This window comes from Hippocampus bargibanti, linkage group LG02 (assembly GCF_051943395.1).
Source record: "Hippocampus bargibanti isolate YZ-2025 linkage group LG02, ASM5194339v1, whole genome shotgun sequence".
NCBI lineage: Eukaryota > Metazoa > Chordata > Actinopteri > Syngnathiformes > Syngnathidae > Hippocampus > Hippocampus bargibanti.
Window position 1 is genome coordinate 22,260,137 of NC_142735.1, and position 14,127 is coordinate 22,274,263.

General features: G+C 40.5%; 2 protein-coding genes across 3 annotated transcripts; both read left to right on the plus strand.

The window, feature by feature from the left end:
* Positions 1-26: 26 nt before the first annotated feature.
* Positions 27-2,495, plus strand: LOC148902020 (mannose-P-dolichol utilization defect 1 protein-like). Its single transcript, XM_088990202.1, has 7 exons — positions 27-182; positions 445-510; positions 797-929; positions 1,006-1,091; positions 1,226-1,344; positions 1,979-2,089; positions 2,186-2,495. The coding sequence occupies exons 1-7, from the start codon at positions 56-58 to the stop codon at positions 2,321-2,323; spliced, it is 780 nt and encodes a 259-aa protein (XP_088846328.1). The 5' UTR covers positions 27-55; the 3' UTR covers positions 2,324-2,495.
* A 3,142-nt stretch (positions 2,496-5,637) lies between these two features.
* LOC148902021 (mannose-P-dolichol utilization defect 1 protein-like) lies at positions 5,638-12,257 on the plus strand. Of its 2 annotated transcripts, none has more exons than XM_089017850.1 (7): positions 5,638-6,118; positions 6,484-6,549; positions 8,616-8,748; positions 8,833-8,918; positions 10,889-11,007; positions 11,083-11,193; positions 11,562-12,257. In XM_089017850.1, the coding sequence occupies exons 1-7, from the start codon at positions 5,992-5,994 to the stop codon at positions 11,625-11,627; spliced, it is 708 nt and encodes a 235-aa protein (XP_088873976.1). In that variant the 5' UTR covers positions 5,638-5,991; the 3' UTR covers positions 11,628-12,257. The 2 variants fall into 2 exon arrangements, with proteins under 2 accessions (XP_088873976.1, XP_088873975.1); XM_089017849.1 differs by having other exon boundaries at positions 11,490-12,252.
* Positions 12,258-14,127: the final 1,870 nt, after the last annotated feature.

A 14,127-nucleotide genomic window follows, 5' to 3' on the forward strand; every position in this document is an offset into this window, starting at 1 on the left:
GGAGGACTCTTTAAACTGTAACACACGCCACGTCACGTGACTTGCCCGCAAGACAATGGCGGAACAAGTCGTTTTAGAGAGAGCGTCCTCATTTATGGACCCCTTTAAAGGAGTCTTGTTGACATATTTAATACCAGAATTATGCTACGATGAATTTTTTCTCAATTTCAATTTTCTACACGGTGAGTGTCAAGTGTTGAGTGTTGTTTTGTCTGTAATAGAGACGCTCGTTTGGGTTACCGAAGTCGATGAATGCACCTGTCCAGAGATATCGTTGAACTACTGTCATTACACGGTACATTGGTGATAATTATCCTTCGAATGGCACGCTGTGTATGTTCTGTTATTCTTTTGATGTCCTTTGAAATGCATTTCCAGGCATCTGTGGTCTTGGTTCGAATATTGGAAATGATATCTTGTATTTAAAAAAAACGTGTGTTTCAGTACCATGTTTAAAGATTTTACTCAGCAAAGGCCTGGGGATCGGCATCATCCTGGGATCGGTGATGGGTAAAGCACCTTTTGTATACTTCCATGCAAATGATAACACAATGTTTTAAATACTACACCGCAACAATTTTAATAGAACCTAAAAACAGTTATTCATTGATTTCAAAACTTAATACTTATTCAACTAAAAACATGAACTAAATATCATGTGAAATTCAAGCCTTTTGAGTTTTCATTGTCCTGCCGCCCCCTCAGCCCCCCCAAAAAAAACACGAATGAATGGGTGAATTGGCAAATCCTGAATGGCTACTATGCGGAGGTTTGACCCACTTGTTGTGTTCCCCAGTAAAGCTGCCTCAGATCCTGAAAATGATCGGTGCAAATAGCGGCGAGGGCTTGAGCTTCCAATCGGTGCTCCTCGAACTTCTGGCCATTACGGGAACCATGGCCTACAGCATCGTCAAAAAGTTTCCCTTCAGGTGGGCCCTTGCTTAGGTCGTATGTTCAAAGAACCGCGGATTGTTTACGGAGATATCGTTTAATGCGTTATGGCAGCGCTTGGGGCGAGGCGCTCTTCCTTATGCTGCAGACAGTCACCATCGGATTCCTCATTCAGTACTACAGACGGAGAACCAGCATCGGTGAGACAATAACATTGCTGCTGTGAAATGTAAATTTCTCCACTGCGAGACTAATAAAGGCAAATCCAATCCAAGTTGAGATCTTTTGGGGGATGGAGGGAGGGGAAATTTGTAATTACAAATTGTTTTGGCAGGTTTCCTTTTTCTGATCGTATACTTGGTTCTGCTGGTCGTCGTGCTGTCTCCGGTCACCCCTCTGTCGGTGGTAACCACCTTACAGGCCTTCAACATGCCTGCCATCATCATCAGCAGGGTAAGCAACAAGAATATATTTTTATATAAGAGCTATTTTCTAATTTTACAATACAGCTTTATTTGATTAGTGGAAAAAATGTCCCAGAAATCAGAATATTGATCCAATTGTAAAGCTCATCGGATTATAAATTGCACTCTCAACTTTTGAGAAAATTGAATGTTTTTTTATGTGCCTTATTGTGCGGAAAATACGATACAGTAAAACATCAGTTTTCGAATGTCTCAGTTCTCAACCAATTCGTTTTTTGACCAAAAATTTCAAGTTTGTGATGCCTCGGTTTACAACTGAAAATCGGTTCTCTGAGCGCACCTGAATGCACCACTCGACTCCCCTCCGCTTCCTTATACGTCACTTCCTCGTGTCAGTTTTTATTAAAAAGCAGACTACTTAGGCTGAGATCTCTGTAAATCGGATGTTATTCTTGTCCAGCGTTTCTTTGTGAGTCGGCGTGTTTGTATTGTTCAATCTCGATTAAAAAAAAGCAAACATTGATTATAATGAGATATGTTTCGATTTTTGACCAAATTGGTTTTCGATCAGGTTTTTGGAACGGATTATGGTTGAAAACCGACGTTTGACAGTAGTTGTCAGATGGTTGCATGAATGTTTGTGTTCTTTGGGTGTCTTCCAGCTGATTCAGGCAGCTACTAACTTCCGCAACGGACATACTGGCCAGTTGTCGGCCATTTCTGTCTTCCTGTTGTTTGCTGGGTCGCTGGCGCGTATCTTCACCTCACTGCAGGTAGCGGCCATTTTGTTCGAAACGCACGACAATGCCGCTGTCGATGATTTGAGTGGAAATATTCTGATGGCCTTGTCTTGGTGTACGCGTCCGCAGGAAACGGGCGACAATCTGATGGCATTCACCTACGTCATCTCCTCGGCCTGCAACGGCATCATCGCCCTGCAAGTCCTCTACTACTGGAATAGCTCGACAGAGCGCAAGAAGAGGAAAAAGAAGAAGAAGCGAGAGTAGGCAAAATAATTCCTTCACAAACACAGAGCAACTCTCCCCCTTGAAGATATTTGGGAGAATTTTGTCAACAAACAAAGAATGCCCAAAACAAAGATGAAAATCACAAAATGACATTCCTCAACCTGAAAAAGAATTCCGAATACGATCATGAATAAAACTGTACAAATCCTGACTCACTTGCTGTCTCTTTTCTGTATCAATCAGTTCCACCGTTTTTGGAAGCGGCACGTGTTCCTCTACTGCGTGTGTTTTCTGTACCTTGCACATTGGCCTTGCTAAACCATTCTCTTATCTCTCCATGTGTCTCAAGTAGGGTGGAGTTTTATGAACGTGCCTTGATAACCCCCCCAAAAATTGTACCTATACACTTCTTTAACCCTTTCCGCGGCAGAAACGAGGGCACACATTTTCACCAAAAGTTCTTTTTTCAGTCGTGGACGAGTATACTCGTCTAAAACCTTACCTTCAAAAACCAGCTCCATAAGTCAAAGTCAGCTTTATTGTCAAGTATGCTAATATGCATGACATACAGCACAGATGAAATGAATGTCCTCTCGGATCTAGCATACAAGGCACTTATAATGTGGCTAAAAAAGACAGACAATTGACAACCGACAATACATGTAATTTCTGAATGTACAGTGAGGTAGTGTCGTATGCGAAGTGAGGTTGTGATGTGATGTAGTAATACAAAAACAAACAAACACAAAAATGGGTTGAAGTGAGGTCTTGCAGAAAAAAATGAGAAAAAAAGTCTATACTTGTCAATTTTAAGCCTTTGTGAGGCATTCTATGTGTGAAACCAGTATTCTCGCCATAGGGTAGAGCTGTGGGATTTCAAGGACTTTGTTACAAGACTTGCTCCGACAGCCGTTGTCGTAACAGTGTTGTTTGCATCCAAATTTGCATTTTTTTACGCATTTTCAAGCGTTACACCCCAAATACCTGGTAGAGACTAATCGTTTTGATGAACAACTGCGAAGGATTTACAAACTTTTCATAGCCAGCAGCAACGATAATCATATAGAACATAAAAAAGAAAAAGGAGCATCCCCCCCAAAACAATGTTGGGGAAGGGGTTTAAAAAGGAGTAATATGTAATATTTTTTGAGTGACTACAAATCCGAGGAAAATGCAATAATAAGATATGATTACAAGAAGAAAAAATGGTGCGGATGGTTGTTTGTCTCTGTGTGCCCTGTCATTGGCTGGCAACCAATTCAGGGTGTCCCCCGCTTTGTGCCCAAAGACGGCTGGGATAGGTTCCAGCAACCCCCGTTACCCTAATTAGAATAAAGGAAAATGGATGGATAGTTTAAACAAATCTTATTAAAATTTGACTTAAATTGTCAGTCTTCAGTTATGTCAACAATATTGTTCCCCAATGAATATTTTTCTCATTCTCAGGTCATCAATGATTACTATTTCTCATTGGTGTATTATACAATCATATTTCAAAAATATGTCAAAACATATTACTCATTCTCATTGCATTAATTTTTTTCATGAAAAATGTTCTTCGTAATATAGGTGGAGAAATTGTGTTTTATATTTGTTGGAAAAAATCAATTGTTTTTAACTCAAATATTTCCAAGCCAAGATCCTTCTAATATTGATCTACTATAAAAACTTATTTTACCTGTTTTATTTAAATCAACAAATACTGTTGTTATTCTTCAAATGTTCTGTTATGCTTGCGAAAGGTCTTCTCCACGAGTACCGTCTTTTCTCACATTCTGAGACGCACCTGAAAGCATTATAAATTACAGACGCTTCCCTACTTACGAACATTCAAGTTACGAACAACTGTAGATATGAACATTTTTGTAGTAACATATGTAGTATTCTCTCCAGTTGTACATATATTTTTATTGCATAGACCAAGTCGACCAACGGCGCGACCGATACAGATTTCGATAATGGTGGTACTGTGTAGAAACCCCTAAGCAAATATCGATTCACCTTAATTATCTTTTGTACCGATATAAACATAGCAGAATGGCCGGCGGGAGATGAAAAAGAGCACCGTAGTAACCGGATTATCGTAAAAACCACGAATCGTACTAAATTGAACTAATTATACATAAAAAGACTAGAAATGTGCACGGGAAATGAAAATAGTGTTGTAATAAGCAGTATTATCAATATAAACAATATCGATATAATGAGACTTTACTGTATTTTATTAAATGTTTAGTTTTCAGTACAAACCAAGGCAGGTTACTTATCCAAGCTTTAAACATACTTATATAAACCTTAAAGGACAACTGACGTCTCCGGACAAGTTGTGTCCATAATTTGTAAAATGGCTTCAAATGACTTCTACTGAGCGTATTTTACAAAGATTCCACCGCATATAGCTATATTTTACGTTTTGAGACTTGAATATTCAGGAAGTCTTGTTTTTGAGTTGGTGACGAGTCCTCACGTGACGTCAGAAAAGGACCGCCTCCTGACCGTAAAAAAGACGCATTGTAGCGTCTTTCCTTCACGTCAATGTATTTTGCTGTACTGTTTTTTTTGAAACCCTTGTGTTACATCCAAAAGCCGCCAGCAGAGGGAGTCCAAGCTCCATGCAAGGAATGTATCAGCCTGTGGAAACAGGCTGATTCATTCCTCACAGGAGCTGGTCGCCATTTTTCTGCCTCTTTTGTGGGACGTTACATTGCAGTCCAGATGCCTCAAAATGACACGGAAGGACTTCTTTAATCAATTCGAAACATGTATGCTTTCCTCTTCAGAACTATTTGAATTATATTCATAACTGGATGTGTAACAAGAAAGCATATTCTACGAATCTAAAGCCATTTTTTTGAATTCTGCAGCAATGCAAGATGTCTTGGCGTGACGTCACGAACTGGGGGCGGGACTTTCTGAAAATGCCCAATTCGCAGCTCAATTTTTTGCAGATTTTGGACACTTTAACTCATTTTTATTGGTGTTTTGCATTTGACTAAAAATATCATACTGCGTGTTTTGGGTATTTTAGATGCTATAAAACGTTTTTGTGATGTCAGTTAAAAAACAAAAAAGTGACGCCGGTTGCCCTTAAAACATACATTCAATACAAAATATAGCACTGAAGCAACTCATGAACAAATTCACCTTACGAACAACCGTTTGGAATGTATCTCATTCGTAAGTTGGAGAACATCTATACTAAAAAGCCGACAATGCACTTTCAAATCCGATGCACCTTATATGTGGATCAATGATCTGATTTTTAATTTTGAATGTTCTGTAAAATTATTTTTTTATAGCTGCAGCGGTAGTGAAAGCACAATATCAATAAAGCAGTATTGTATTGTCGTCCCTTCAGTGTAGCTCCATCTAGTGAATGCATGAAGCAACCACATCCACTCTTGTCACTTCTATTCTGTGCGCCATATAATGCGGTGCGCCCTATTGATCAAAACCGTTTTAAAATAGGCCATTCATTCAAGGTGCATCAAATACGGTAAATTGTTGTATTAAAATCGGAAGTGGTTGAATTTTCAAAACAATGAAAATTTCCATACAAAATTTCTCATTTGTCTTCGGACTGTACAAATACAGTGGACATAGCAAGTGCATGTTGACTGTTTACAATGTAACTTAAACTCCAATGAGCATGTGAGTGATAAAGTCTCCTGAACTTTGAAATGTTCGATACTTGAAAGAGAGGAGAAATGGCGGAGGTCACCCTTTTGCATAAAGGAACTTCTTGGCTGGATCCTTTCGAGGGACTTTTGTTGGAGTATTCGTTGCCGCAGTCATGCACCGACGCTTTTTTCTTGCGCTTCCACTTCACGGACGGTGAGTATGCGCTCCTCGACTCAGCCTTCTTTCCACGCGGTGCGAAGGTGCCTTGACAAGACGGCGAGCAACGGAAATGTCTTGGTGTAATGATTGACGTGCCACACCGGTGTGATGACTGCAACAAGATCTCTGTGAGAATCAGGAAATCAACTGGAAACAAATTGAATTTCCATGTTCTTCCTAATGTACACATGAGCTTCAGGGGTGTCTGAATGAAATACACCGCAGCCCTAAATCCTTTATATTTTTTTTCTTACAAAATCTCATGACTTTAGATGAAACATCCCTTTGACTGAGGAAGATCTAAACCAGTTTCCCCCTATACCTAAACTGCAAATATTACCTGGTTCTCTCCCTTTTAGGACCATGTCTGAAGATCCTGCTCAGCAAATGCCTGGGTACCGTCATCATCCTGGGGTCAATGTTGGGTATGAGGCTGCTTCACTTCTTTTTGCTCTTTTAATCAGAGTGGGCAAGTTTTGTGGGCCATGTGCCACATTTGAGTTTTAACTCAGACAAGGTAAATGTGCCAAGTAGTTTAGTTGATACATAAATGCATACTGAGTTCTTTAAAAATATTTCATCAATCTTGAAAAAGAAAGTGATGTCAATTTATTTGCGTCACTGCTTCCTATTTCACAAATCAACAATTGAACGTCAAATGGAATAAACAATGTTATAACTCATTCACTGCCATTCACGAATTTATTCGAGAATTGAAAATATGACGTAGAGCGCCATTCCTGAATTAGTTCGGGTTTGGTTTTTTCTTGCTTGGGTGCCGATAAAGCGCTGGCAAGACTTCAGGCAATGTTTTTTCTCTTCCACAAGGGGCAGTATTTCCCCCTTTTTTCCATGTTAGCACTTTGTTCCAGCTTCAGCTGTTGTTACAGCACTATATAAACCAATGTGTATTTATTGCATTGTATTTTGGACAGCCGCCCTCATTTCAAGCTCATATAACTCCGGACCCATGTAATTTAGGAATTAACTATTTATAATAATAATAATAATAATAATAATAATAATACATTTCATTCATATGCGCCTTTCAAAACTCTCACTGATGAAAGAAGAGAGTTTAAGGTTTCTTACGCTGCATTGAATGTTTATGTAGTCCTAAAACTCAATATTCTGCGGGTCCTGGAATTTGAGTGACAATGAAAAAAACTGTCATGGAGTGGACAACATTTCAAGGTAGTATAACTCCAGACCCCTGTAATTTAGGAATTAACTCGTTTTTTTTTCTGAAGAGAGTTTAAAGGACAACCAACACCATTTTGTCTCCTAACTGACATCAGAAAAACGTTTTATAACATCTAAACTACCCAAAACGAGGAGGCTGATATTTTTAGTCACATGCAAAACCCCAATAAAAATGACTTAAACTGTCCCAAAACTGCCACAAATGAGCTAGAAACTAGGGAGATTCAGAAGGTCCCGCCCCCTTGTTTGTGACGTCACTATGGGTCACATAATGCCTTGCTCCAGAATGAAAACAATGGCTTCAGAGAGTTCAGATTCGGAGAAGATGCTTTCTTGTTACTCATCCAGTTATGAATATGATTCAAACAGTTCTGAAGAAGAAAGCATAAATGTTTGCAATCGATTAAAGAAGTCCTTCTGTATCAATTCGAGCCGTCTGCAAGCGATGAAACCGGTAAAGACGTGGACTCTGATGTAGCGCCCAGAAAATGCACAAGATGGCGCACAAGATGGCGCACAAGATGGCGCACAAGCTGCGTTTTGTCCAGTATATGAAATGGGCTTATTTGTCCGCTGCGAATTTGTGTAAACTTATACCTTCTTTATGCGTGTTACCGCAATTGGCTGCGACACACAACGATTCACCATCGCATTATTTCTGTAGTTTTCCTTCTAATTTCGCAATCAACGCGGTGTATTCAGACAAAAAAAGAGTAGCCAAAATGCATTGTGTCTCGCTTTCTCGGTCAGAGCTGTTCCGAATGTGACGTCACTTCGGGCATCGTCATTAACTCGAAAACAAGACTTCCGGAATATTCAGTGCAAGTCTTAAAACGTAAAATATAGCTACAGTAAAGTCTCGTTATATCGATATCGGATATATCGATAGTCCCGGTTATATCGATACTATTTCTATGCACGCACGGAGAAAATTACATGCAAACAGGGTCGGATATATCGATAGTCCCGGTTATATCGATATTTTTTCGGACTCCCTTGAATATCGATATAACGAGACTTTACTGTATATGCGGTGGAATCTTTGTAAAATGCGCTCAGTAGAAGTCATTTGAAGTGATTTTACAAATTATGGACGCAACTTGTTCAGAGGCGTCGGTTGTCCTTTAAGGTTTAAACTCAATATTCTATGGGTCCTGCAATTTGAGTGATTAAAAACCCTGGCACTAGAGTGGACACATTTTTACACATATGGCAGAGAATGAGTTAAAATCCACATAAAGCCATTGATTTTTTAATGTAGTTTATCATTTGACTGTGTGTCTTCCAGTGAAGCTGCCTCAGATCGTGAAACTAATAAGCGCCAAGAACGCCGAAGGAGTCAGCTTCCTCTCACTGCTCGGCGAACTGCTTGCCATAACGGGTTCGCTGGCCTACAGCGTGGCCCACAGTTTCCCGTTCAGGTAAGGCCTACGACGACATCACGACTGAGCCCCCCGGAAATTGGAAATGGACTCACTTTGTCCGCCTCACGTGCGTTTCGGCAGCGCGTGGGGCGAGGCCCTCTTCGTTATGCTCCAGACGATCACCATCGGTTTTCTCATTCAACATTATGGAAGGAGAACCTGCCGAGGTGAGACTCTGTAAACTCCAAATTTGGGAGATTATTTTTCTCTTTTTCCTCAATGCAATGGAAGCGGTGATCGGTTGAGTGAACGCTGGCGCGTGTGGCTGCCGCTGCTCACCCGCAGAAAAAATATCCTGTGACTGTAAAGTGTCCTGGAGAGTTTTGAAAGGCGCTTATAAATGAAATGTATTATTATTATGATGATGATGATTATTATTTTTATTAAGTGTAAGAGATTTCGTTCATTTTGAACGTTCGATAGTCTACATCAGGGGTCAGGAACCTATGGCTCGCGAGCCATATATGGCTCTTTTGATGATTGCGTCTGGCTCGCCAATAAAACTAAAGACATATTATCGCTTTTTCGTCTTTATATTTCCTTTGGGCGGCAGTTGGCGGAAAGCGCAATTTTGATTGGATGATATTGACCTAGGTGGCTGTTGATGTCGAAACAGGTCAACACCCCCTTTTAAATAAGCCTGATGAGTAAAAGAAATGAGGAGTATGGTACACTTCAGGTTGAATGGATCGTAGGATTCACCTTTGTGGAGAAAAAAAAAGGTTCTGCCGTGATTCTAATTTGCAATGAAACAATACCATGAATGAAACAGTTGAATATCAGTGGCACTTTGACAAGCCCCATGCTAACGTTAGCATAAATATACTTCTGTGAGATACTGCAGAAAGCAAGCATGCAAGCTAATGAGCAGTGTGCAGGCTAGCTAGCAGTAGCTTTGCCTATGGACCAGGAAAGTTGACTTTCATTCCCATCGTTTGGCTGGATTTTTTTTTTACCAATCATGAGGAATGGAAAACTATTCATATTAGTGGTGAGTAATATCACAGTTATTTTAAATAATACATTCTGAAATTTTTAATAATAATAATAATAATAATAATAATAATAATAATAATAATAATAATAATAATAATAATAATAATAATAAAAATGGAGTGGTTAGCACACCGGCTTCACAGTGCATTGGTTGCCGGTTCGTGTCCCGGTCCGGCCTCCCTGTGTGGAGTTTGCATGTTCTCCCCGGGCCCGCGTGGGTTTACTCCGGGTCCTCCGGTTTCCTCCAACACTCCATAAACATGCATGGCAGGCAGATTGACTACTCCAAATTGTCCTTTGGTGTGAGAATGACTGTTGTATGTCTTTGTGTACCCTGTGATTGGCTGGCAACCAATTCAGGCTATCCCCCGCCTCGTGCCCGAAGACAGCTAAGATGGGCTCCAGCACCCCCCGCGACCCTAATGAGGAATAAGCGGTATGGAAAATGGATAGATAATAATAATACATTTAATTTCTAAGCGCCTTTCTAAACTCTCAAGGACACTTTCCAGTCACAGGATTTTTTTGTGCGAGTGAGCAGCGCATTTTGTTGAAATCATGTGCGTGCGTGCGTGTGTGTGTGTGTGTGTGTGTGTGTGTGTGTGTGTGTGTGTGTGTGTGTGTGTGTGTGTGTGTGTGTGTGTGTGTGTGTGTGTGTGTGTGGCTCTAACTGAAAAACATACATTTCTAAATATTTTACTTTTATGGCTCTCTTAGTCAAAAAGGTTCCTGACCCCTGGTCTACATCTCTGTGGCGTGTTAACCGTCTTGTCACCCCAAACTAAGATTCGTCTTATCGTTCACAACTCACGCAATTCTTAACAGTGTTTTTACAATTTTATTTTTGCTCAAAAAAGTTTTTTCAAATGTGCCCATTGTGGGACTGTTAAAAGGCTTTCTGATTCTGAAATGATATTACACTTATGATCAGCAAATATTGATCATTCTACTCAAAATACCTGAAAATACTAAAAGTCAGGAGGGATACTACCTGAAGAAAAAAAAACAGAATTCATAATGCTCTCTTTTTCATCTGTCTTTTTCGCGTTTTCTGTCTTTCTATCTATCAACCTCCAGTGTATCTTTTAAAATAAAGTGGTGCTGTGCTGCCCTCTGTTGGTCATCTTCATATTGCGTTTAGGCGTCCTGTTGGTGCTGCTCTACTTCGGTGTGCTGGCATTCCTGCTGTCTCCACTGGCCCCTGCGTCCTTGCTCACCGTCATGCAGGCCTCCAACATGCCCGCCATCATCGTCAGCAGGGTAGAGCAAAACATTCCTCAAATATTTACCTGTAGTACTTTTTTGAAAGTAATATGTGGTCAATCATATTTGCAGGTGATTCAGGCAGCCACTAACTTTTCCAACGGACACACAGGCCAGTTGTCCGCTGTTACTGTCACCATATTGTTTGCCGGCTCACTCGTACGCATCTTCACCTCAGTACAGGTACATGCAACAATAAATAAAAAAGGGCAGTAAAAAATCTGGTGCCAGCGCAACCAAGCCATGTCTTCCATCTAGTGGTGAATGGTGATATTACAACTTAAATCTATACAGTTGAATTCCAATGTGAACTTAAATAATCATTATGTTTTACATAAATGACATTTTTCAACAATATTTTTGGGGGGCTTCCTCTTTATTATTTATGATGCCATATTTAGGAGATAATCGATCACTGATCATTATATCCTCAAATGATTTTTTGGGGGGGTTTTGAATCATGACCCTTGCATCCTCAGGAAACAGGCGATACCCTGCTGGTGGTCACATATGTGGTGTCAGTAGCCTGCAACGGTCTGGTTGTCGTGCAGGTGCTCTACTACTGGAAGGCCACCGAGAAGTTTCTACAAGAACAACGGGCGCTTAGCCAGTCGTAGATGCTGCCCTACTCCCAAGTGATCAACGCCTGACCTTGAAAAAATCTGTATGAAGGTCTGTAAATGCTTCTTATCTGGGGACTTGGATCACACACCACTATTTGGTGCAGATGATCAGTTTGGTGGACTCGCGGCAGAGGAGATAGACGCCATCTTACAGTCGACCGAAGGTAGTATAGTATGGATAACGATGAGAAGGTGTCCCGGAACATCAAGAGATGGCCAGTGTGCTCAGTGACGAAGTGGCGGAGATTCGGGGGAGGAGCTCCCGAAGGCCATTGAGACTTAGTAACGCGTTTGTCAAGGATGAATATGATATGTCGAATCTACTAATTAGGAATAGACAATTTGTTCATGAGAAAGTTTCCTAATTACATACAGATCCATTTGGTTCTCTGTTCTTACTTTTTGTAGACAATCCTTGTTTTGTTGAACTTGAAATTGTCGCGGTTTGCAAGGTGGTGATGGCAGGTGTGGATCCCAAAAAGCAGGCAGGAGGGAGCAGCAGTTTGTATTTGAGAAATTGTATTAAAATTAAGTCAACAGGAACAAAAATCTAAAACATTAAAATACAATGACCCGACGCCAAATGGTCGTGCCGGGAGTCCTTTTGACTGCCACTGATTGGAACGACCAGCATCTGCGAGGCTGCAGGCATAGCTGACAGCGCTACCCGTTGGTTGCCTATTCGAACGTGGCAGTCTGCCACTGATCGGGACGACCAGCACCTGTGCAGGTGCAGGCGGGGCCGACAGCGCCACCCGTTGGTCACCAACCAGATCATGACAGAAATGTACAAAATATCCAACAAAGGACTGCACGGCAACAACCCACCAACACCCACAAAAATAAATAAATAAACAAATAAATAACTAAATAAATAAATAAATAAATAAATAAAAAATGGGATGTGTTAATAGTTTCAAATATAATTTTAAAAATAGGTTTTGGTTTTAACTCACTCACTGCCATTCACAAATTTATTCAGGAATTGAAAATATGACGTAGAGCGTCATACCCGAATTTGTTCGGGTTATGTTTTCATGCTTGGGTGGCGATAAAGCGCTGGCCGTGGCCTCTGGCAATATTTTTTCTTTCCACAAGGGGGCAGCATTTCCCTTTTTTCCATGTTAGTGCTTTATTCCAGCTTCAGCTGTTGTTATAGCCCTAAGCAAACAGATATGTATGTATTGCATTGTATTTTGGACAGCCGCCCTCATTTCAAGCTCATATAACTCCAGACCCATGTAATTTAGGAATTAACTATTTTTTATAATAATAATAATAATAATAATAATAATAATAATAATAATAATAATAATTTCATTCAGATGCGCCTTTCAAAATTCTCACTGATGAAAGAAGAGAGTTTAAGGTTTCTTACGCTGCATTGAATGTTTATGTAGTCCTAAAACTCAATCTTCTGGAGGTCCTGGAATTTGAGTGACAATGAAAAAAACTGTCATGGAGTGGAGACATTTTTTTAAATGAAATGTATTGTTATTATAGAAGTGTGTGTGTGTGGGTGTGTTCTCGTTTTTTGCACACCCTCCTCGCACTCCCGGTCCCCGCCATGGATGAAAAACATGTATGCGTGTGTGTGTACCATGGCAGTTTAGCAAGCAGTTCACTTCACATTCAACGGTTGCGACCGTCGACGTGTTGGACAAAATAAGCAGGCCATCATTTCTATCTCATACATTGGACACGTACAATACCACCTGTAACTATTTGCCAATCTTGATTATTACTGACTAAAATGTGGACAACTACTGCTTAACACACACGCACACAAACACACACACAAATAGCTCTTTGTATCAAACTTCTAAGTCAGCTTCAGCGCTTCCATGGCAACCACTTGTTGAAGCCTCGCTGCCTGTTGCTAGGTGATTGGAGCTACTGGACCAGAAAATCCCTCCATTGACACACACACACACACACACACACACACACACACACACACACACACACACACACACACACACACACACACACACACACACACACACACACGCGCGCGCGCGCGCGCGCACACACGCACACACACAAACACGCTCACACAAACTCCCAAGCAGTTCGCCCTCCCACCTCCCACCCTCATGGACTCCAGCCAAAACAACACTGCCATTTATCATTAATTTGACATGATTTTTAATTAATTCCAGCCACCAACATACGCCAGAACATTTCTACATGTGGGACGAGTGTGAAAAGGATTACAAAAGTTGAAGATTTCAAACTTTTGTGGTGTCTCAAACACAACAGTAAAATGGGTCAGATTTTCTCTCGTGACATCTGCAATGAAATGTCATTTTATTTTTGGAGTCGTGTTCATCCTCTTATTTCTCTTATTTGTTTGAATTGGAATCATCTGACTTTCAACATCAAATCAGGAATTACACAGTTTCCCACCCCCCAAAAAATACATTTATCGCTCAAAACTCGACACAAAACCCACAAAAAAAACTTTTTAACGAAGCTTTTGCTCAGCTTTCAA